At 37.5% G+C, this 25402-nt stretch overlaps 3 protein-coding genes across 3 annotated transcripts; all 3 read left to right on the plus strand.

Annotated features, from left to right (window-relative positions):
• Nucleotides 1-5102: 5102 nt before the first annotated feature.
• Nucleotides 5103-7477, plus strand: LOC125202100 (heat shock cognate 70 kDa protein-like). Its single transcript, XM_048100438.2, has 2 exons — nucleotides 5103-5370; nucleotides 5467-7477. Exons 1-2 carry the CDS (start codon nucleotides 5154-5156, stop codon nucleotides 6828-6830), a joined length of 1581 nt encoding a protein of 526 aa, XP_047956395.2. The 5' UTR covers nucleotides 5103-5153; the 3' UTR covers nucleotides 6831-7477.
• A 6738-nt stretch (nucleotides 7478-14215) lies between these two features.
• Nucleotides 14216-16390, plus strand: LOC125214156 (heat shock 70 kDa protein 18-like). Its single transcript, XM_048115062.2, has 2 exons — nucleotides 14216-14446; nucleotides 14547-16390. The coding sequence occupies exons 1-2, from the start codon at nucleotides 14233-14235 to the stop codon at nucleotides 16382-16384; spliced, it is 2052 nt and encodes a 683-aa protein (XP_047971019.2). The 5' UTR covers nucleotides 14216-14232; the 3' UTR covers nucleotides 16385-16390.
• Nucleotides 16391-21806: 5416 nt separating this feature from the next.
• Nucleotides 21807-24179, plus strand: LOC148931406 (heat shock 70 kDa protein 18-like). Its single transcript, XM_089063374.1, has 2 exons — nucleotides 21807-22074; nucleotides 22171-24179. Exons 1-2 carry the CDS (start codon nucleotides 21858-21860, stop codon nucleotides 24003-24005), a joined length of 2052 nt encoding a protein of 683 aa, XP_088919500.1. The 5' UTR covers nucleotides 21807-21857; the 3' UTR covers nucleotides 24006-24179.
• The last annotated feature ends 1223 nt before the right edge of the window (nucleotides 24180-25402 follow it).

Below are 25402 nucleotides of genomic sequence, written 5' to 3' on the forward strand. Positions count from 1 at the left end.
AAAAAAAGTCAGTTTAGCGACGGAAAGTTTTCGCTACGAATTACCGACGAAATATTTTCGCTACGAATTACCGACGGAAAATAGATTAATTAAAAAAGGAATTAAATTACCAACGGAAAATTCAGTCGGTAATTACTAGCGAAAATTTTCCATCGGTAATCTGACATTTTTTTGTAGTGATATAAGTGGGATGACCCTCTGAAACTGCATTCAGATGCCTAAATTTCCATTACAAGTTGGAGATATGTGACTGAAATTAAATTTTGTTCTTTCAGATTTAAATACACTCATGTGGCTTGTTTTAAATAGATTTCACTAATGGAAGACCCGATGAGGCTGCTGGAACTGGTGAGGCAGCCGAGAGGAAGGGAGGCGGCGCATTTGGTGGTATCCGATTAGAGTTGTCAAACTCTAATCCCCAATTTAATTTGCACTTTAGCCCCTCTAAAACTCTAGATGCCCAAAATAAAACCCATTGCATGAATATATTAAAATCCAACCCCTGTGTTTCTAAGCATGTTCAAATAAGACCCTAAAATAAGAAAAATTGAAATAGGGCCCCTAAAGTTTCTGAAAAATCCTTTGTGAGCCCAAATCGTTTTGCACCTCTAGAACGGATCCCGATTGCTTGTGTTGCCCAAAGTAAAACTGACCCTAAGGAGAGTGGGTGGATTTTTGACTGTGGGGCAACTGATACTATGTCATATGATATGAAAGATTTTTCTGAATTTAATGGGGCAACTAAAAGCCAAATTCAAACTCCCGATGGAGAGTTGACCACTGTGGGTGGGAGTGGAACCATTAAAATTATCCCCAACCCTAAAACTTACAAATTGTCTCTATGTGCCCAAATTATCTCATAAACTCATGTCTATTAGTCACGTGATGAAATAATTAAACTGTACGTTACTGATGTATCCAAATTTTTGTGTATTACAGGATATCAGGACGAGGATAATTGGGCGTGGCACTGAGCGTCAAGATCTTTATTATGTGGATGAGATTACTCAACAAGGTGGCACCGCAATGCTTGCTCACGGATCTGCAAATCGGGAAGCTTGGCTGTGGCACCGCAGATTGGGGCATCCATCATCGGGTTATTTAAAATTGCTTTTTCCAAAGTTTTCTCATTTTAAGGATATTACATGCGAATCTTGTGTTTTGGCGAAAAACCACCGACAATCCTTTAGATCAAGTGATACTCGTGTTAAGACTATTTTTTCTCTAGTGCATGCCGATGTTTGGGGTCCGACTCCTATTGTTGGTGATCATGGTTTTAAATATTTTCTTATTTTTGTGGATAATTGCACTAGATTGACTTGGGTATATTTTTTGAAGCATAAATCTGAAGTTTTTGAAAAATTTACATGTTACTTTACAATGATCCAAACACAATTCCAAACCACAGTCAAAATTCTTAGATCTGATAATGGTAGGGAATTTGTCAACAAAGACATGACCGATTTTTTTAAAGAAAAAGGGTTAATTCATCGAACTACTTGTCCTTACACTCCCGAACAAAATGGGGTAGTTGAACGAAAGAATAGGATAATCCTAGAGGTCACGAGAGCCCTTTTTTTTTACTCCAGTGTTCCTAAATTTTTATGGCCCGAAGCTGTTGCCACTGCTGTCTACCTTATTAATCATTTGCCTACAAAAATTTTGGGTATGAAAACTCCTTTGCAGAATCTCGCATCCCTTACTGATATTCCCCCACCTCTCACACTTCCGCTCAAAATCTTTGGTTGTTCCGTTTATGTACATGTGCCGAAACACGAAGAGGAAAATTTTCTGCATGTGCAATAAAATGTGTTTTTTTTGGGTATGGGATAAATCAAAAGGTCTATCGATGCTATCACCCGGGGTCTAGGAAGGTTATAACAACCATGAATTGTAATTTTCTAGAAAGTGAATATTTCTATCACACCCAACCTCGGGGTCAGGGGGAGAGTGCTGTTCAGGGGGGGTATGATAAAATTCGACCCCTCAGTTTTTCGATGCCACATCCAAGTATCTCGACCGTGGAACCAACAGAACAATCTAGTGTCATCGCCGAGTCAATCACATCTGCTGTAGAGCCTCCTTAACCGCCTATGCCTTAATCTAGTCCTCCTCCAGTGATATCTGAGGTAATTCCTGAAACTAGCTCAGATAATACACTTATTACCCCTGACACTTCTGGTGTAGACAAGAATGAGAATGCAGCAATTGATGGTGATACCGGCCGCTATATACTCCCCAATAGAACTACTCGTGGGATCCCAGCTAAGAGATACAGTCCTGAGAGGATTAGTAAAAGACGATATTCTATGGCGAATCTAGCTAAAGCAAATCTGACAGAGATGGCTAGGGCTTTTGAAGCTGCACTTTACGAAGAAGAAGAAATCCCATATACGGCCGAGGAGGCTATGAAAATTCCTCACTGGCGAGAAGCAATGCTAGTAGAAATGCGGGCTCTGATGAAGAACAATACCTGGGAAGTATGCCTTAAACCTGATGGAGTTCGAACTGTGGGATGCAGATGGGTCTTCACTATTAAACGGAGGTCGGATGGTTCGATTGAAAGGTATAAGGCGAGACTTGTGGCCAAGGGATACACTCAGACTTATGGAGTTGATTATGCTGAAACATTCTCACCGGTGGCAAAGATGAGTACTATTCGAGTGCTCTTCTCAGTAGCGGCAGTCAGGAAATGACCACTACATTAGTTCGACGTGACAAACGCGTTCTTACATGGGGAACTGAAGAATCCCATTTACATGGAGCCACCACCTGGATTTGTTGGGGAATTCGAAGGAGGAAAGATTTGCAAATTAAAATGAACACTATATGGGCTAAAGCAGTCACCTAGAGCTTGGTTTGGGAGATTCTCTGAAGTAATGAAGAAGTACGGGTATGAACAAAGCAATTCTGATCACACATTATTCTTGAAGAAAAGAGAAGGAAAGATCACATGCCTCATCATCTATGTAGATGATATGATTCTCACGGGGGATGATGAAGAGGAAATAAGCAAGCTGAGGAAGAATTTATTTGCAGAGTTTGAAATGAAAGACTTGAGATTACTGAAGTACTTTCTGGGTATAGAAGTGCTAAGGTCAAAGAAGGGGATCTTCATCAGTCAGAGAAAATATGTACTTGACTTGTTAACCGAGACAGGACTACTGGACTTTAAGCCAGCAGATACTCCTATGGTTCAGAATCATGGTCTGCAGATAGTTGAAGGGGTCGAAGCCGTTTAGTTGGGAAATTGATATACTTGTCCCACACTAGACCCGACATAGCTTATGCAGTTGGAGTAGTTAGTCAGTTCATGCATGCACCTCAAGTAGCTCACTGGGAAGCAACACTGAGGATTGTTCGATATTTGAAAGGGACGGTGGGCCATGGGATTCTATTCGAGAATCATGGACATTTAGAGATTCATGGGTTCACAGAAGCTGATTGGGAAGGGAACCCAAATGACAGAAAATCGACTGCTGGATATTTTACCTTCGTGGGAGGAAATCTTTTCACCTGGAGAAGCAACAAACAGAAAGTGGTAGCCTTGTCAAGTGCAGAAGCTGAATTTCGAGGGATTAAGAGTGGGTTGACAGAGATCCTATGGCTGAGGAAATTGATGACTGAGTTGAACTTAAACTCACAGAAGTCATGTAAGTTGTTTTGTGATAATAAGGCAGCAATCAGAAAATCCAGTTCAGCATGATCGGACAAAACATGTCGAGGTGGATCGGCATTTCATCAAGGACAATATAGAGGCCAAGACAGTAGAACTTCCCTTTGTGAGATCTGAAGATCAGTTGGCGGATATACTCACGAAAGCTGTCGATGCAAGAACCTTCCATGAGGTATTGGGCAAGTTCAGTGTGGGTAATCCCATTACTTAACTTGAGGGGGAGTGTTAGAAAGGAAAATATGTAAGCAAGGAAAAAATTAATTAGGGGTGAAGAGATTGTGTATAATCACGTTAATTAGGGAATGATTATTAGGGAAAATCCTGCCATATTTATGTAATCCTTGGCCTATTTAACAGAGGCATGAACATTGTAATTCTTAGACAAGTTGAATGAATATAATACCAATCTTCAACAGAAATGACAAAATGCATACTATGATTTTATTAGATATTTGCAAAGATTGTTGACATATTTTGTTATATCTATTAGAATAATGGAGATAAAGGTTGAAGTAGTTATGGTAAACAATGGTATAAGGAGTCTACATAATTAAATTAAGAATTATTAAAAGTTATATGGTGGTTGTGTGTGAATTGAGTATGTGATACAAGTGGTGGTACGAAAAATATGGTATAAAATCATATGATACAAGTAGCATTTTGATAATTTGAAGTGATATGAGAACAATAATCTTACTAGTAATGTGTACTAATTATATGATCTTATAAGCTCTTATGTGTGACATTTATGTTTATGTGGTAAAGTATATGATTAATAAAGGATATATTGCAAATCTGAAGTATGGGTAAAAGTGATGATCGTGCACCATATATGGGTTTCGTCATCCCTATGTGGGTTATCGGCACTCTATATGGGTTATCGTCACCCCTATGCGGGTCATTGACACCATCGTATGGGTTATCGTCACCTCTATGCGGGTCATTGACACCCTCATATGGGTTATCATTAGTAGATTGTCTAAGTATTTATGATTTGAGATAGAGTAATATGGTTGTTTATGATAAATGTGTGATGGTTCATGATATTATTGATTATAAAATTTTTTTTGACAATAAATGTGATGAAGTGAGTTTTGTGATAAAAATTTTCATTAGGCTCTTGTTTTGTGATATTTCTAATTGGATTGATCTCAATTCTTGGTTGGGGTGTTACATGATGTGTTACTCTACCGTAGAGGATCCGCACCCCAAAATTCCAATGATACATACTTCATCTTTTCACTGATTACCAATAATTTTCTTTTTCACTTATAACTATTGAATTTGAAATAATTATTATTAATTAGAATTAGGAAGACTGATTCAAATGAAACCTAATTGATAGCTAACAAACTCATTTAATAAATAAATCAATGGACTCCTTTCAACAACCTGCCCTAACCCTCCTCTATAGATTATGCTTACAAGGCTAGCCAAGTTTTTACCTTGTTATATTCATCTAGACTTGTTTGCATAAATGGCCGGAAAGGGGGAAGGACGGGCAATCGGGATCGATTTGGGCACGACGTATTCGTGCGTGGCAGCATGGCAACACAACCGCGTCGAGATCATAGTGAATGATCAGGGAAACCGCACCACACCCTCTTACGTCGCTTTCACCGATGACGAGCTTCTCATCGGAGAAGCTGCCAAGAATCAAGTCTCTAATGCTCCTTTATCTAACACTGTTTTTGGTCAGTTTTTGGATTTAGGGTTTTTTTAGAAATATAGGAAAATACAAGTTGTATACGAGTGATATTCTAATTATTATTTCCTAATTTGCTTCTCAGATGCAAAGAGGCTGATTGGCCGTGAATTCAATGATCCAATGGTTCAAAGTGACATAAAACTATGGCCATTCAAGGTCATTCCTCACACCACCGACAACAACAAGCCTATGATAGTAGTGACCTACAAAGGAGAGGAGAAACATTTTTCAGCTGAGGAGATCTCTTCAATGGTGCTCTCCAAGATGAAGGATATCGCCGAGGCTTATCTTGGGTCACCTGTCAAGATTGCTGTCGTGACTGTACCTGCTTATTTCAACGACTCTCAGCGTCAGGCAACCAAGGATGCTGGAACTATTGCTGGCATAAATGTTGTTAGGATCATCGATGAGCCTACTGCTGCAGCCATGGCATACGGTCTAGATAAAGGTGGTAACGTTGCTAAGAATGTGCTGATTTTCGACCTTGGTGGTGGCACGTTTGATGTGTCTGTGGCCACGATTGAGGCGGGTAACATTGAAGCGAAGGCTATAGCTGGAGATACTCATCTCGGGGGGCAAGACTTTGACAGTAGGATGGTTGATCATTTTGTGAAAGAGTTTGAAACGAAGAATGGTAAGGATATTAGTGGGAATCCGAGAGCTATGAGGAGATTGAGGAGTGCTTGTGAAAGAGCCAAGAGGATGCTTTCCTCCACTTCCCAAACTAATATTGAGATTGAGTCTTTGTTCGAGGGGATTGATCTGTTTTCGACCATCACTCGTGCTAGATTTAATGAGCTCAACATGGATTTGTTCAACAAGTGTATGGAACTGGTTGAGAAATGCCTGAGTGATGCAAAGATGGAGAAGAGCAACGTGGACGAGGTGGTGCTGGTGGGCGGGTCGAGTAGGATTCCAAAGGTGCAGGAGATGCTGAGGGAGTTTTTCAACGGGAAGGAGGCGTGCAAGAGCATTAATCCAGACGAAGCCGTGGCGTATGGTGCTGCAGTGCTGGCTGCCAAGTTGAGCGGCGAAGGCAATGAGAATGTGCAAAACGTCATTCTCTCTGATGTTACTCCGCTGTCACTTGGTCTTATACGTTCTAAAGATGTGATGGAAGTATATATTCCACGGAATACACCAATCCCAACAAGGGTGGAGCGTATTTACACGACGCCCCGTGACAATCTGACGAGTTTAGTGGTTATGGTGTGCGAGGGCGAAAGAAGCAGGTCCCTCGATAACAATCGGCTAGGTACATTCTTGCTCGACGGCTTTCCAGCTGCGCCCAGAGGTGTTGCTAAGTTCAAAATATGCTTCGACATCGACAAGAACGGGATCTTGAAAGTGTCGGTAGAGCACGTTGGATCCGGGTTGAAAAAGGAGATAACCATCGACAAGGACAAGGGGGTAGGCTGTCCAAGAATCGAATTCGCAAGATGGTGAGAGATGCGGAGTTGCACAAGTTGGAGGACGCGGAGGTTTGGGATAAGGCTGACGCGGAGAGGGCTTTGGAGAGCTACGCCTACGACATGAGGGACGCCACCAGACGTGCAGCCGGGATGAGATCAGCCGACAAGAAGAAGGTGGAGAAGGCCTTCGAGTCTACTGTTGAATGGTTGAGTTCAAGCTTATTTGAAAATTCTTATGCTTTCAAAAAGAAGTTGGAGGAGCTCAAGGGGATTTACGAACCAATCGAAGCCAGGATGGCCCACAACGCCGAAAACATTTCAGAATATAAGCCTCGACTTGCTCACCTTTCAGAATATGCGATCAAGGCACGCGAATTTTTTTACAGCATGAGAGTTTTTTGGTTTTTTCTCTTTTTTTCTATCTTTTTCTTATTGTTTCCCTTGCAAAATATACGAATTGACCAAACTATCCCGCAGAAAATTCGAAATTCCAATTCTGAATTCTGAAGAGAATGCCTCGCGTATCAGATAAATAATTTGAAGGCATAGTTGTTTTGTTTTCTTGACGATGGTTTAAGTATTTATTCAATTTGTTGTACCTAATGATTATTAGCTATAGTGATGGCCATTTTATCCATCCCTATTGCCATTATTCTATACTAAAACGGTTTTTTTTTTTAATTGTGGAATGAAATGTTGTTTTTCTTTAAAACATATATTTACAACCTAATAGTATTCATGATTGAGGTTTTATTTGCTAGATTAGTTAAATCAAATAGTAATTTATTTGGAAGTGCAGTACTAGAATCAACATGGTAAAATAGAAGTGGGATGACCCTCTGAAACTGCATTCAGATGCCTAAATTTCCATTACAAGTTGGAGATATGTGACTTAAACTAAATATTGTTTTGGAGATTTAAATACACTCATATGGCTTATTTTTAAATATATTTCACAAATGAGTAGTTTGGTCCATTTATATATTTAGTGAGGAAAATAATAACAAAAAAAAAAGAGAAAAAGCCTTAAATAGTACTACCTCCGTCCCCCAAATTTTGACATGCTTTGACCCGGCATGAGTTTTAAGAAATGTAATGGAAAGTGAGTTGAAAAAGTTGGTGGGATGTAAGTCCTACTTTTAAAGTAGTTTTATAGTAAAATGTGAGTATGAATGAATTAGTGGAATATGAGGTCCACTACCAAATATGGTAAAAAGAAAAGTGTGTCAAAATTTAGGGACGGACCGAAATAATAAACTGTGTCAAAATTTGGGGGACGGAGATAGTAAAAATCCTTATTTTGAAAAATTCGGTTCTCTTGATCCTATCTTATGAAAGATCACTAAATTGAAACCTATATTTTGAAATTGATCGCGGCACCATGCCTAATCCACTATGGGTGAAGTGGATTTATTAAAATCATATCATACATGCTGTCGCAGCACATGTACCCTTCAATTCAATATATAAATTTTGTAGTTCCCATTTAATCTAAACGAAAGAATTAGTATTTGGCAAGTCGATCGTATAATGTTGCGACACTTTAACTTAATAAAGAGAGAAAGTAAAGAATACAAAAAATAGTAGTATAAAACAAAAAATTGTTATATGTTCAAAATAATTTAAATAGTTAGTCCGTCCTAATAAATAAAGAGAGTAAAATAAGAGGGAGAAAAAAATAGAAAGAGCGCATCACGTCAACAACATATTACAAATAAATAACTGAAATATTTCATAGAATAAAACAAATTATAAAATGTTAAATTCATGATTTATGAAAAGCAGAGACGAGAGACCGAGAGAGAATACTTAAATGTCATTTAATCCAATCTTTTAAGTACGGACAAAGTTTGATCAACATTTCTAAATTATTCATTGATATTGACTCCTAATATTATGGAACTTTTAAAAATTTGGGTTTTTCCCATGAAGTTTATATTTGACAAATATAATTTCACGAAAATTATCCGAGTTCGTTATTATTCATTAGCAAAAAAATTCCAGTTATATAAATAGATTGAAGAACAATTTTCGAGGATGTACTTTAAGAAAATCTATCCTCAAAGATTGAATAACTTGAAGCTCTTGAATTTATTGTCGAGAAATTACGAAAAAAAAAGTCCCCATCACGATACTCAATTGGACGCGTGCAATATCTAAATTGCATTTACTAACTTTTTATCAAATTAGATGAATCACCGACGATATAGTGTAATTTTGGAGGTTGCTTTTGAGGGGAAAAGAAAAACAAATTTATAAGCTGGCAAAGCAAGTATTAATCGATGATAAATATGCATATTTTTCGTCTCTCAATCAAACGAATCTCCCATTCCTTCATAAAAAATAAAACAAATTTAATAATTGACCAACTTATGTATAAAAAGCCAAAAAAGGACATATAAAGAAAAATTCGCAAGACCTTCATGTTTCATTTTTAGTTTTCTGATTAGAATTATAAACTTTTGTGCGTTATATACCAGTCCTATATGTTATTCATACATTCATTTACAATAAAATCATAGGAGTAAACAAAAACTAATTATACACAAACATGTACTTTTGTAAAAACTAATTAAAAGCAAGATTCAAAGCACATTATCACCTCAAATTACACACATTTGATTAAATACAAGGTAATTGGTTGAAAAAAAAAATATAAACTGTTGCTGAAATTTAGTATATTCCACGACTTTTAAAATTGGTAGAAAATATCACAAACTTTAACAACCGTGCGAATTTCCCATAGCGATTATTAATTGAAAATTAGGCCAAATAATATGGATTGTTACTTGGAAATTAATAATCTCACATGAGATTTGTTAATAAACATCTATCTTAGAATTGACAATGCCGCCACATGAGATTAATTAATTCACGTCAATATTAGTCATGACCGAAAATAGTTATTGTTGGAAATTCGCACAGTTGTAAAAGTTCGTGATCTATCCGACCAACTTTAAAGGATGTGGGAAATATCAAATTTCGCAATAGTTCATGATTTATCTGACTTATTACCCTTAAATATAACATCATTTTTTCCTCATTATAATTTGTCTTATTTTATTCTTATCCCCTCAATTCCTCATTTGATAATCCATCTTGTTCTATATATGGTATGCTAGTCCATCTTGTTCTATACATTTTTTTCTATATTTTATTTGGAATTAAGTACTCCACTAAATATTTTATTTGGTACGAAGATTTTAGAAATGCCGTTTGCAAGACATTTCAATCACTATGCCAAATATGAGGAATTTCATCCAACCTTTGAGAATTCACCGAAATTAACTAAAAACAAATCTATGCAGCTAATCCAATTAGGGCTAGCATATCTAGAGCAGCGTAAGAATGCCACTTTCTTTTCCAACTGTGATGGGTTTCACAAGAAGCTTTTGGATGAATTTACGGAATCTAACGGAAAAGATTCATATGATTGTCTAAGTAAAGGTTTATTAGTCATATGGCACCAATTATCTTCACAAGTATGGATAAGCAATCTGATATTTTACTTAAAAATAATAGATTCTCAAATCTATTGGAATAAATATATTAGACTTGGCTGGCGGACCTACGTTGTATGTCAAAAGACCAACTTGTAATAGTCGGAGTCTAGAATTAGTATCGGCATTCCACGTAGGCAAAATTTACGTCGGAAACTTTAGTGTGAGAAATCCGCACAATTTGAAAAGTTGGTGATTTTTAAGATCACTTTTAAATATTGATCGAAAATATCAATTTTTGTGAAAGTTCACGATTTTTCTACCAATTTCCCAAAAATAGAAAGGTTATTAAATGATGGTCCCTCCCATGTCAGTAAATTGACAGCCGTATATAAAACTTCATACACCATATATAGGGTAAGTGGTTGGAAAAATTATAAACTGTTGTTGAAATTTAGATATTTTCCATAACTTTTTAAGACTGGTTAAATAAATCACGAACTTTAACAACCGTGCGAATTTCGCATAGTGATAAATAATATGGATTGTTACTTGGAAATTAATTAGCTCACATGAAATTTATTAATACACATCTATTTTAGAATTGACAATGCCGCCACATGAGATTAATTAATTCACGTCAGTATTATTTATGAACGAAAATAATCATTGCTGGAAATTCGCACAGTTATTATCCGACTAACTTTAAAGGTTGTAGGAAATATCAAATTTTGCAATATGTAATGATTTCTCTGACCAATTACCCTTAAATATAAGAGTGAAGTATAAAAATGGTCCATGGACTATGGGTTTATCTCGCCCATAGTCCATGGAATTTAAAACTATCGCCAGACATCCCTAGACTAAGGGTCTATTTCGAAATTGGTCTCACAACTGTTTGTTTTATCATTTCATTCCGTATTTTTCATCTTATTTAATTTTTATCATTCCATCTTAATGTTAAGTATCAGACTCACAAACTTGCGGATGCTTTGTCGTGGAGGGAGATATATGTCAATTCTGAGAAATTTCTTACACGAATGCGCTCTCAAGCTAAGTGGCATATATTCTATAGACTCCTCATATTTTCACTAATTTTTGGTGTATTTTCATGACTTAGAATTCCCATACAAGGGTCATCATAGTACACAAGGTTAAGCTTAGCATTCAAAGACTTAAGTACACACTGTTACATACCAACAAATTCACAAGTTATAAAACCATCAACACAAATGAGTATCTCAAAATCGCTCACATTCACATGTTTCATCCTGGAACTCGCAAAATCAGGGTTCAATACCCAAGTTGGTGACAATCCTCCAGTGAATCCACTGAAACTTATGCATCTGGTTTCCTGCATCATAAGCTCAAAAATATTACTCCTGCTGTTCCATGGCAGTGGATGCATTTCTTTTCGGCATACTATTTAAGAAAAAATTTGTTAAATAAGTTAAGTAAGGATGAATAGAGTAAGAGATGAAAGAGGTAGAAAGATAAAAAGAGAATTGAGTAAGAGAAAGTAAAGTAAGAGAAAAGTATGTTGACTATTACTACAAAAGGGAATGGCTCAACTATTATGGAATATAACAAAATAGCAAAATGACTCCACTACTATGAGACGGAGGGAGTAGAAAGCAATACACAAACAATGCTAGTAAAAGGCAACCTCACACAATCACTCAAATGGATAGAATTATTTAATACACCCAAGGATGAACCTAAAAGCTAACAAACACTTTCTCTCTTGTGATTGTGGTTTTTGTCTCTTTTGGTGTTTTGATTCTATCTCACCCCACCAATCTCTCTTACATTTTTCACTTCAAATTCTAGCATTTTCTCACTCTCTTAGTTTTTACGCTCATTTTAATTCTCAAGTTTTTTTTCTCTCTCTTGCTCTCTGTACATTTCTTTCTTCCAATTGAAAAAGTCATGCACAATAATTTATAAGAAGTCTAAGATAAATGTGGTGTTAAACATCATGTTGCATTATTTATGTCCTTACTTGTTATCTTTTTAATATATAGTTATGCTTTCTCCATTTTATTTACATATTTATTTAAAATCTTAAAAAATTTATTTTAATCTCTTTTTGAGTTTCAATTTATGCCAAAAATTTCTTTATTTAAAATTAAGTATTTTCTATTTGTCTAATGTCATAGAATCATAATCTAGAGAAAACTAAAACCTTAAAATTGAAGTTTAAACTTTTAATAATAGTCAATACATAATTTTTAATAATTTCTATTCTCATCTCAATAGAATTTATATAAATAGAATAATTTTGAAATATAATAATTTTGGGTTTACGACTACCTGATCAGTTGGGTGCGAGTACCCATATCGAGTATTAGGGTACCCGAATTCACATACAGGTCAGGTATTGAGTATGATATTTTTGAGATTTCATGTTTGCTTACTTGAATTTTTTGGTTTGGCTACTCGCGAATACCTGAATTTGCAGGCCTACAGTTGATAGACACTCATACCTAGAATTAAATAAATAAACTTTCTCCATTTCCTATTTAAAGACTCCTTTTGATTTGAGACAGATTTTAAAAAATTGTTTGACTTTGTGAAACAAATAAAGGCAGAAAGTGACTGGAATGTAGGACCCAATTGTAATACTCCCTCTATCCCACTACAAGTGATCATGCGTTTCTTTTATATCACCGCTTTGCAAAAATGATACTAATAAATAGTTAAAGTGAAGAAAAAGTAAAGTAAGAGAGAGAATAATATAGAAGATAGTCGTAATAGGATGGAAGGAGTATTAGTTTTATAATAGATTGTGAGTGTAAAAAATTAGTGGAATATGTGGTCCATATATAAAAAATGGAATAGAGTAAATAATTTTATACTATAAATAATGGATAAACCAAAATGACTCGTTATATATAAACTTATGTCCCTTTTGAAGAAGATAACAGTTTAATTTAATTGAAGGAAATGTTTCCAAATTTCCCACCGGTCTACTTGGGCCACCGGATCCATGTTGTCTTTCGAGCCCATATACGTCCACCCCGGCCCATAGATATTTGGGCTTTCATATCCCCCACTCCTTGTTAGAAAGATGAGTGAAATATGCATTTAACCCCCAACTTTTTGAGTTCTATCACCAAAGAGTCTAGCAAAACCGATAACTCCTATCATTATATTTATTCATGAATGAAATCATTTTTCCACCTTTTCGAACATTTTTAGGACCTAAGAACATTTATATTTAAGTCAATCAAGTTTAATATATTATTTTGATTAATTGTCATTTGGGTTCATACTAAAATATAAATGAAAGTAATTATATTTCTATCATTTATAGTTTATCTCTTTCATAGTTACTAAATTTATTGTACAAGATTCATAAATTAGTAGTATGTAATCAATCCTAAAGTAATGGTTAGTTAAAACGGTTAAATTTTGAAATTGGTAATATATTTTTCAATTGATTAAAACAATTTAGTTTTGGTTAGCAAAAAAGAGTAAAATTTGGAAATATAATTTTGAAACTATCAGTATATAATAGGAGTATTAGGATTGATTATATACTAACACCAAACGGGTAAATTCTAAACCTTATAAACGTATAATACTCCTATATAATAAAAGTTTCATTTGGATTAAAAATAGTGTGTGCATTGTAAAATAAAACTACGAATTGATACTAACATATACATGTGGCATCGATTATTTAATACTCCTAAGTGTAAAACAAAAACGAGAAATGATACAGAAGAAATGTGTTACTCTACATACTTCATCTTCTTCACTGATTACCAATAAAATTTCTTTTTCACTTATAACTATTGAATTTGAAATAATTATTCTTAATTAGAATTAGGAAGACTGATTCAAATAAAACCTAATTGATAGCTAACAAACTCTGTCTATCCCATAATTAAGTAATAAATAAATCAATGGACTCCTTTCAACAAGGCTAGCTAAGTTTTTACCTTGTTATACGTATCGTGAATTCTAGTTCATCTAGACTTGTTTGCATAAATGGCCGGAAAGGGGGAAGGACGGGCGATCGGGATCGATTTGGGCACGACGTATTCGTGCGTGGCAGCATGGCAACACAACCGCGTCGAGATCATAGTCAATGATCAGGGCAACCGCACCACACCCTCTTACGTCGCTTTCACCGACGACGAGCGTCTCATCGGAGAAGCTGCCAAGAATCAAGTCTCTAATGCTCCATCTAACACTGTTTTTGGTCAGTTTTTGGATTTAGGGCTTTTTTAGAAATATAGGAAAATACAAGTTGTATACGAGTGATATTCTAATTAATTATTATTTCCTAATTTGCTTCTCAGATGCAAAGAGGCTGATTGGCCGTGAATTCAATGATCCAATGGTTCAAAGTGACATAAAACTATGGCCATTCAAGGTCATTCCTCACACCACCGACAACAACAAGCCTATGATAGTAGTGACCTACAAAGGAGAGGAGAAACATTTTTCAGCTGAGGAGATCTCTTCAATGGTGCTCTCCAAGATGAAGGATATCGCCGAGGCTTATCTTGGATCACCTGTCAAGATTGCTGTCGTGACTGTACCTGCTTATTTCAACGACTCTCAGCGTCAGGCAACCAAGGATGCTGGAACTATTGCTGGCATAAATGTTGTTAGGATCATCAATGAGCCTACTGCTGCAGCCATCGCATACGGTCTAGATAAAGGTGGTAATGTGCCTAAGAATGTGCTGATTTTCGACCTTGGTGGTGGCACGTTTGATGTGTCTGTGGCCACGATTGAGGCGGGTAACATTGAAGCGAAGGCTATAGCTGGAGATACTCATCTCGGGGGGCAAGACTTTGACAGTAGGATGGTTGATCATTTTGTGAAAGAGTTTGAAACGAAGAATGGTAAGGATATTAGTGGGAATCCGAGAGCTATGAGGAGATTGAGGAGTGCTTGTGAAAGAGCCAAGAGGATGCTTTCCTCCACTTCCCAAACTAATATTGAGATTGAGTCTTTGTTCGAGGGGATTGATCTGTTTTCGACCATCACTCGTGCTAGATTTAATGAGCTCAACATGGATTTGTTCAACAAGTGTATGGAACTGGTTGAGAAATGCCTGAGTGATGCAAAGATGGAGAAGAGCAACGTGGACGAGGTGGTGCTGGTGGGCGGGTCGAGTAGGATTCCAAAGGTGCAGGAGATGCTGAGGGAGTTTTTCAACGGGAAGGAGGCGTGCAAGAGCATTAATCCAGACGAAGCCGTGGCGTATGGTGCTGCAGTGCTGGCTGCCAAGTCGAGCGGTGAAGGCAATGAGAATGTGCAAAACCTCATTCTCTCAGATGTTACTCCGCTGTCACTTGGTCTTATAAATTCAAGAGATGTGATGGAAGTTTACATTCCACGGAATACACCAATCCCAACAAGGGTGGAGCGTATTGGCACGACGCCCCGTGACAATCTGACGAGTTTAGACTTTACGGTGTGCGAGGGCGAAAGAAGCAGGTCCCTTGATAACAATCGGCTAGGTAACTTCTTGCTCGACGGCTTTCCAGCTGCGCCCAGAGGCGTTGCTAAGTTCAAAATATGCTTCGACATCGATAAGAACGGGATCTTGAAAGTGTCGGTAGAGCACATTGGATCCGGGTTGAAAAAGGAGATAACCATCGACAAGGACAAGGGCGGTAGGCGGTCCAAGAATCGAATTCGCAAGATGGTGAGAGATGCGGAGTTGCACAAGTCGGAGGACGCGGAGGTTCGGGATAAGGCTGACGCGGAGAAGGCTTTGGAGAGCTACGCCTACAACATGAGGGACGCCACCAGACGTGCAGCCGGGATGAGATCAGCCGACAAGAAGAAGGTAGAGAAGGCCTTCGAGTCTACTAAGAAATGGTTGAGTTCAAGCTTATTTGAAAATTCTTATGCTTTCAAAATGAAGTTGGAGGAGCTCAAGGGGATTTACGAACCAATCGAAGCCAGGATGGCCCACAACGCCGAAAACATTTCAGAATATAAGCCTCGACTCGCTCACCTTTCAGAATATGCGATCAAGGCACGCGAATTTTTTTACAGCATGAGAGTTTTTTGGTTTTTTCTCTTTTTTTCTATCTTTTTCTTATTGTTTCCCTTGCAAAATATACGAATTGACCAAACTATCCCGCAGAAAATTCGAAATTCCAATTCTGAATTCTGAAGAGAATGCCTCGCGTATCAGATAAATAATTTGAAGGCATAGTTGTTTTGTTTTCTTGACGATGGTTTTAGTATTTATTCAATTTGTTGTACCTAATGATTATTAGCTATAGTGATGGCCATTTTATCCATCCCTATTGCCATTATTCTATACAAAATCGATTTTTTTTTAATTGTGGAATGAAATGTTGTTTCTCTTTAAAACATACTATATTACAGCCTAGTTTTCAAGATTGAGGTTTTATTTGTTAGATTAGTTAAATCAAATAGTAATTTATTTGGAAGTGCAGTACTAGAATCAACATGGTAAAATACACTAAAAAAAAAAGTCAGTTTAGCGACGGAAAGTTTTCGCTACGAATTACCGACGAAATATTTTCGCTACGAATTACCGACGGAAAATAGATTAATTAAAAAAGGAATTAAATTACCAACGGAAAATTCAGTCGGTAATTACTAGCGAAAATTTTCCATCGGTAATCTGACATTTTTTTGTAGTGATATAAGTGGGATGACCCTCTGAAACTGCATTCAGATGCCTAAATTTCCATTACAAGTTGGAGATATGTGACTGAAATTAAATTTTGTTCTTTCAGATTTAAATACACTCATGTGGCTTGTTTTAAATAGATTTCACTAATGGAAGACCCGATGAGGCTGCTGGAACTGGTGAGGCAGCCGAGAGGAAGGGAGGCGGCGCATTTGGTGGTATCCGATTAGAGTTGTCAAACTCTAATCCCCAATTTAATTTGCACTTTAGCCCCTCTAAAACTCTAGATGCCCAAAATAAAACCCATTGCATGAATATATTAAAATCCAACCCCTGTGTTTCTAAGCATGTTCAAATAAGACCCTAAAATAAGAAAAATTGAAATAGGGCCCCTAAAGTTTCTGAAAAATCCTTTGTGAGCCCAAATCGTTTTGCACCTCTAGAACGGATCCCGATTGCTTGTGTTGCCCAAAGTAAAACTGACCCTAAGGAGAGTGGGTGGATTTTTGACTGTGGGGCAACTGATACTATGTCATATGATATGAAAGATTTTTCTGAATTTAATGGGGCAACTAAAAGCCAAATTCAAACTCCCGATGGAGAGTTGACCACTGTGGGTGGGAGTGGAACCATTAAAATTATCCCCAACCCTAAAACTTACAAATTGTCTCTATGTGCCCAAATTATCTCATAAACTCATGTCTATTAGTCACGTGATGAAATAATTAAACTGTACGTTACTGATGTATCCAAATTTTTGTGTATTACAGGATATCAGGACGAGGATAATTGGGCGTGGCACTGAGCGTCAAGATCTTTATTATGTGGATGAGATTACTCAACAAGGTGGCACCGCAATGCTTGCTCACGGATCTGCAAATCGGGAAGCTTGGCTGTGGCACCGCAGATTGGGGCATCCATCATCGGGTTATTTAAAATTGCTTTTTCCAAAGTTTTCTCATTTTAAGGATATTACATGCGAATCTTGTGTTTTGGCGAAAAACCACCGACAATCCTTTAGATCAAGTGATACTCGTGTTAAGACTATTTTTTCTCTAGTGCATGCCGATGTTTGGGGTCCGACTCCTATTGTTGGTGATCATGGTTTTAAATATTTTCTTATTTTTGTGGATAATTGCACTAGATTGACTTGGGTATATTTTTTGAAGCATAAATCTGAAGTTTTTGAAAAATTTACATGTTACTTTACAATGATCCAAACACAATTCCAAACCACAGTCAAAATTCTTAGATCTGATAATGGTAGGGAATTTGTCAACAAAGACATGACCGATTTTTTTAAAGAAAAAGGGTTAATTCATCGAACTACTTGTCCTTACACTCCCGAACAAAATGGGGTAGTTGAACGAAAGAATAGGATAATCCTAGAGGTCACGAGAGCCCTTTTTTTTTACTCCAGTGTTCCTAAATTTTTATGGCCCGAAGCTGTTGCCACTGCTGTCTACCTTATTAATCATTTGCCTACAAAAATTTTGGGTATGAAAACTCCTTTGCAGAATCTCGCATCCCTTACTGATATTCCCCCACCTCTCACACTTCCGCTCAAAATCTTTGGTTGTTCCGTTTATGTACATGTGCCGAAACACGAAGAGGAAAATTTTCTGCATGTGCAATAAAATGTGTTTTTTTTGGGTATGGGATAAATCAAAAGGTCTATCGATGCTATCACCCGGGGTCTAGGAAGGTTATAACAACCATGAATTGTAATTTTCTAGAAAGTGAATATTTCTATCACACCCAACCTCGGGGTCAGGGGGAGAGTGCTGTTCAGGGGGGGTATGATAAAATTCGACCCCTCAGTTTTTCGATGCCACATCCAAGTATCTCGACCGTGGAACCAACAGAACAATCTAGTGTCATCGCCGAGTCAATCACATCTGCTGTAGAGCCTCCTTAACCGCCTATGCCTTAATCTAGTCCTCCTCCAGTGATATCTGAGGTAATTCCTGAAACTAGCTCAGATAATACACTTATTACCCCTGACACTTCTGGTGTAGACAAGAATGAGAATGCAGCAATTGATGGTGATACCGGCCGCTATATACTCCCCAATAGAACTACTCGTGGGATCCCAGCTAAGAGATACAGTCCTGAGAGGATTAGTAAAAGACGATATTCTATGGCGAATCTAGCTAAAGCAAATCTGACAGAGATGGCTAGGGCTTTTGAAGCTGCACTTTACGAAGAAGAAGAAATCCCATATACGGCCGAGGAGGCTATGAAAATTCCTCACTGGCGAGAAGCAATGCTAGTAGAAATGCGGGCTCTGATGAAGAACAATACCTGGGAAGTATGCCTTAAACCTGATGGAGTTCGAACTGTGGGATGCAGATGGGTCTTCACTATTAAACGGAGGTCGGATGGTTCGATTGAAAGGTATAAGGCGAGACTTGTGGCCAAGGGATACACTCAGACTTATGGAGTTGATTATGCTGAAACATTCTCACCGGTGGCAAAGATGAGTACTATTCGAGTGCTCTTCTCAGTAGCGGCAGTCAGGAAATGACCACTACATTAGTTCGACGTGACAAACGCGTTCTTACATGGGGAACTGAAGAATCCCATTTACATGGAGCCACCACCTGGATTTGTTGGGGAATTCGAAGGAGGAAAGATTTGCAAATTAAAATGAACACTATATGGGCTAAAGCAGTCACCTAGAGCTTGGTTTGGGAGATTCTCTGAAGTAATGAAGAAGTACGGGTATGAACAAAGCAATTCTGATCACACATTATTCTTGAAGAAAAGAGAAGGAAAGATCACATGCCTCATCATCTATGTAGATGATATGATTCTCACGGGGGATGATGAAGAGGAAATAAGCAAGCTGAGGAAGAATTTATTTGCAGAGTTTGAAATGAAAGACTTGAGATTACTGAAGTACTTTCTGGGTATAGAAGTGCTAAGGTCAAAGAAGGGGATCTTCATCAGTCAGAGAAAATATGTACTTGACTTGTTAACCGAGACAGGACTACTGGACTTTAAGCCAGCAGATACTCCTATGGTTCAGAATCATGGTCTGCAGATAGTTGAAGGGGTCGAAGCCGTTTAGTTGGGAAATTGATATACTTGTCCCACACTAGACCCGACATAGCTTATGCAGTTGGAGTAGTTAGTCAGTTCATGCATGCACCTCAAGTAGCTCACTGGGAAGCAACACTGAGGATTGTTCGATATTTGAAAGGGACGGTGGGCCATGGGATTCTATTCGAGAATCATGGACATTTAGAGATTCATGGGTTCACAGAAGCTGATTGGGAAGGGAACCCAAATGACAGAAAATCGACTGCTGGATATTTTACCTTCGTGGGAGGAAATCTTTTCACCTGGAGAAGCAACAAACAGAAAGTGGTAGCCTTGTCAAGTGCAGAAGCTGAATTTCGAGGGATTAAGAGTGGGTTGACAGAGATCCTATGGCTGAGGAAATTGATGACTGAGTTGAACTTAAACTCACAGAAGTCATGTAAGTTGTTTTGTGATAATAAGGCAGCAATCAGAAAATCCAGTTCAGCATGATCGGACAAAACATGTCGAGGTGGATCGGCATTTCATCAAGGACAATATAGAGGCCAAGACAGTAGAACTTCCCTTTGTGAGATCTGAAGATCAGTTGGCGGATATACTCACGAAAGCTGTCGATGCAAGAACCTTCCATGAGGTATTGGGCAAGTTCAGTGTGGGTAATCCCATTACTTAACTTGAGGGGGAGTGTTAGAAAGGAAAATATGTAAGCAAGGAAAAAATTAATTAGGGGTGAAGAGATTGTGTATAATCACGTTAATTAGGGAATGATTATTAGGGAAAATCCTGCCATATTTATGTAATCCTTGGCCTATTTAACAGAGGCATGAACATTGTAATTCTTAGACAAGTTGAATGAATATAATACCAATCTTCAACAGAAATGACAAAATGCATACTATGATTTTATTAGATATTTGCAAAGATTGTTGACATATTTTGTTATATCTATTAGAATAATGGAGATAAAGGTTGAAGTAGTTATGGTAAACAATGGTATAAGGAGTCTACATAATTAAATTAAGAATTATTAAAAGTTATATGGTGGTTGTGTGTGAATTGAGTATGTGATACAAGTGGTGGTACGAAAAATATGGTATAAAATCATATGATACAAGTAGCATTTTGATAATTTGAAGTGATATGAGAACAATAATCTTACTAGTAATGTGTACTAATTATATGATCTTATAAGCTCTTATGTGTGACATTTATGTTTATGTGGTAAAGTATATGATTAATAAAGGATATATTGCAAATCTGAAGTATGGGTAAAAGTGATGATCGTGCACCATATATGGGTTTCGTCATCCCTATGTGGGTTATCGGCACTCTATATGGGTTATCGTCACCCCTATGCGGGTCATTGACACCATCGTATGGGTTATCGTCACCTCTATGCGGGTCATTGACACCCTCATATGGGTTATCATTAGTAGATTGTCTAAGTATTTATGATTTGAGATAGAGTAATATGGTTGTTTATGATAAATGTGTGATGGTTCATGATATTATTGATTATAAAATTTTTTTTGACAATAAATGTGATGAAGTGAGTTTTGTGATAAAAATTTTCATTAGGCTCTTGTTTTGTGATATTTCTAATTGGATTGATCTCAATTCTTGGTTGGGGTGTTACATGATGTGTTACTCTACCGTAGAGGATCCGCACCCCAAAATTCCAATGATACATACTTCATCTTTTCACTGATTACCAATAATTTTCTTTTTCACTTATAACTATTGAATTTGAAATAATTATTATTAATTAGAATTAGGAAGACTGATTCAAATGAAACCTAATTGATAGCTAACAAACTCATTTAATAAATAAATCAATGGACTCCTTTCAACAACCTGCCCTAACCCTCCTCTATAGATTATGCTTACAAGGCTAGCCAAGTTTTTACCTTGTTATATTCATCTAGACTTGTTTGCATAAATGGCCGGAAAGGGGGAAGGACGGGCAATCGGGATCGATTTGGGCACGACGTATTCGTGCGTGGCAGCATGGCAACACAACCGCGTCGAGATCATAGTGAATGATCAGGGAAACCGCACCACACCCTCTTACGTCGCTTTCACCGATGACGAGCTTCTCATCGGAGAAGCTGCCAAGAATCAAGTCTCTAATGCTCCTTTATCTAACACTGTTTTTGGTCAGTTTTTGGATTTAGGGTTTTTTTAGAAATATAGGAAAATACAAGTTGTATACGAGTGATATTCTAATTATTATTTCCTAATTTGCTTCTCAGATGCAAAGAGGCTGATTGGCCGTGAATTCAATGATCCAATGGTTCAAAGTGACATAAAACTATGGCCATTCAAGGTCATTCCTCACACCACCGACAACAACAAGCCTATGATAGTAGTGACCTACAAAGGAGAGGAGAAACATTTTTCAGCTGAGGAGATCTCTTCAATGGTGCTCTCCAAGATGAAGGATATCGCCGAGGCTTATCTTGGGTCACCTGTCAAGATTGCTGTCGTGACTGTACCTGCTTATTTCAACGACTCTCAGCGTCAGGCAACCAAGGATGCTGGAACTATTGCTGGCATAAATGTTGTTAGGATCATCGATGAGCCTACTGCTGCAGCCGCATACGGTCTAGATAAAGGTGGTAACGTTGCTAAGAATGTGCTGATTTTCGACCTTGGTGGTGGCACGTTTGATGTGTCTGTGGCCACGATTGAGGCGGGTAACATTGAAGCGAAGGCTATAGCTGGAGATACTCATCTCGGGGGGCAAGACTTTGACAGTAGGATGGTTGATCATTTTGTGAAAGAGTTTGAAACGAAGAATGGTAAGGATATTAGTGGGAATCCGAGAGCTATGAGGAGATTGAGGAGTGCTTGTGAAAGAGCCAAGAGGATGCTTTCCTCCACTTCCCAAACTAATATTGAGATTGAGTCTTTGTTCGAGGGGATTGATCTGTTTTCGACCATCACTCGTGCTAGATTTAATGAGCTCAACATGGATTTGTTCAACAAGTGTATGGAACTGGTTGAGAAATGCCTGAGTGATGCAAAGATGGAGAAGAGCAACGTGGACGAGGTGGTGCTGGTGGGCGGGTCGAGTAGGATTCCAAAGGTGCAGGAGATGCTGAGGGAGTTTTTCAACGGGAAGGAGGCGTGCAAGAGCATTAATCCAGACGAAGCCGTGGCGTATGGTGCTGCAGTGCTGGCTGCCAAGTTGAGCGGCGAAGGCAATGAGAATGTGCAAAACGTCATTCTCTCTGATGTTACTCCGCTGTCACTTGGTCTTATACGTTCTAAAGATGTGATGGAAGTATATATTCCACGGAATACACCAATCCCAACAAGGGTGGAGCGTATTTACACGACGCCCCGTGACAATCTGACGAGTTTAGTGGTTATGGTGTGCGAGGGCGAAAGAAGCAGGTCCCTCGATAACAATCGGCTAGGTACATTCTTGCTCGACGGCTTTCCAGCTGCGCCCAGAGGTGTTGCTAAGTTCAAAATATGCTTCGACATCGACAAGAACGGGATCTTGAAAGTGTCGGTAGAGCACGTTGGATCCGGGTTGAAAAAGGAGATAACCATCGACAAGGACAAGGGGGGTAGGCTGTCCAAGAATCGAATTCGCAAGATGGTGAGAGATGCGGAGTTGCACAAGTTGGAGGACGCGGAGGTTTGGGATAAGGCTGACGCGGAGAGGGCTTTGGAGAGCTACGCCTACGACATGAGGGACGCCACCAGACGTGCAGCCGGGATGAGATCAGCCGACAAGAAGAAGGTGGAGAAGGCCTTCGAGTCTACTGTTGAATGGTTGAGTTCAAGCTTATTTGAAAATTCTTATGCTTTCAAAAAGAAGTTGGAGGAGCTCAAGGGGATTTACGAACCAATCGAAGCCAGGATGGCCCACAACGCCGAAAACATTTCAGAATATAAGCCTCGACTTGCTCACCTTTCAGAATATGCGATCAAGGCACGCGAATTTTTTTACAGCATGAGAGTTTTTTGGTTTTTTCTCTTTTTTTCTATCTTTTTCTTATTGTTTCCCTTGCAAAATATACGAATTGACCAAACTATCCCGCAGAAAATTCGAAATTCCAATTCTGAATTCTGAAGAGAATGCCTCGCGTATCAGATAAATAATTTGAAGGCATAGTTGTTTTGTTTTCTTGACGATGGTTTAAGTATTTATTCAATTTGTTGTACCTAATGATTATTAGCTATAGTGATGGCCATTTTATCCATCCCTATTGCCATTATTCTATACTAAAACGGTTTTTTTTTTTAATTGTGGAATGAAATGTTGTTTTTCTTTAAAACATATATTTACAACCTAATAGTATTCATGATTGAGGTTTTATTTGCTAGATTAGTTAAATCAAATAGTAATTTATTTGGAAGTGCAGTACTAGAATCAACATGGTAAAATAGAAGTGGGATGACCCTCTGAAACTGCATTCAGATGCCTAAATTTCCATTACAAGTTGGAGATATGTGACTTAAACTAAATATTGTTTTGGAGATTTAAATACACTCATATGGCTTATTTTTAAATATATTTCACAAATGAGTAGTTTGGTCCATTTATATATTTAGTGAGGAAAATAATAACAAAAAAAAAAGAGAAAAAGCCTTAAATAGTACTACCTCCGTCCCCCAAATTTTGACATGCTTTGACCCGGCATGAGTTTTAAGAAATGTAATGGAAAGTGAGTTGAAAAAGTTGGTGGGATGTAAGTCCTACTTTTAAAGTAGTTTTATAGTAAAATGTGAGTATGAATGAATTAGTGGAATATGAGGTCCACTACCAAATATGGTAAAAAGAAAAGTGTGTCAAAATTTAGGGACGGACCGAAATAATAAACTGTGTCAAAATTTGGGGGACGGAGATAGTAAAAATCCTTATTTTGAAAAATTCGGTTCTCTTGATCCTATCTTATGAAAGATCACTAAATTGAAACCTATATTTTGAAATTGATCGCGGCACCATGCCTAATCCACTATGGGTGAAGTGGATTTATTAAAATCATATCATACATGCTGTCGCAGCACATGTACCCTTCAATTCAATATATAAATTTTGTAGTTCCCATTTAATCTAAACGAAAGAATTAGTATTTGGCAAGTCGATCGTATAATGTTGCGACACTTTAACTTAATAAAGAGAGAAAGTAAAGAATACAAAAAATAGTAGTATAAAACAAAAAATTGTTATATGTTCAAAATAATTTAAATAGTTAGTCCGTCCTAATAAATAAAGAGAGTAAAATAAGAGGGAGAAAAAAATAGAAAGAGCGCATCACGTCAACAACATATTACAAATAAATAACTGAAATATTTCATAGAATAAAACAAATTATAAAATGTTAAATTCATGATTTATGAAAAGCAGAGACGAGAGACCGAGAGAGAATACTTAAATGTCATTTAATCCAATCTTTTAAGTACGGACAAAGTTTGATCAACATTTCTAAATTATTCATTGATATTGACTCCTAATATTATGGAACT

Source organism: Salvia hispanica, chromosome 2, assembly GCF_029641045.1.
Source record: "Salvia hispanica isolate PSC_SH4W2 chromosome 2, Shi_PSC_v1, whole genome shotgun sequence".
Taxonomy (NCBI): Eukaryota; Viridiplantae; Streptophyta; class Magnoliopsida; order Lamiales; family Lamiaceae; genus Salvia; species Salvia hispanica.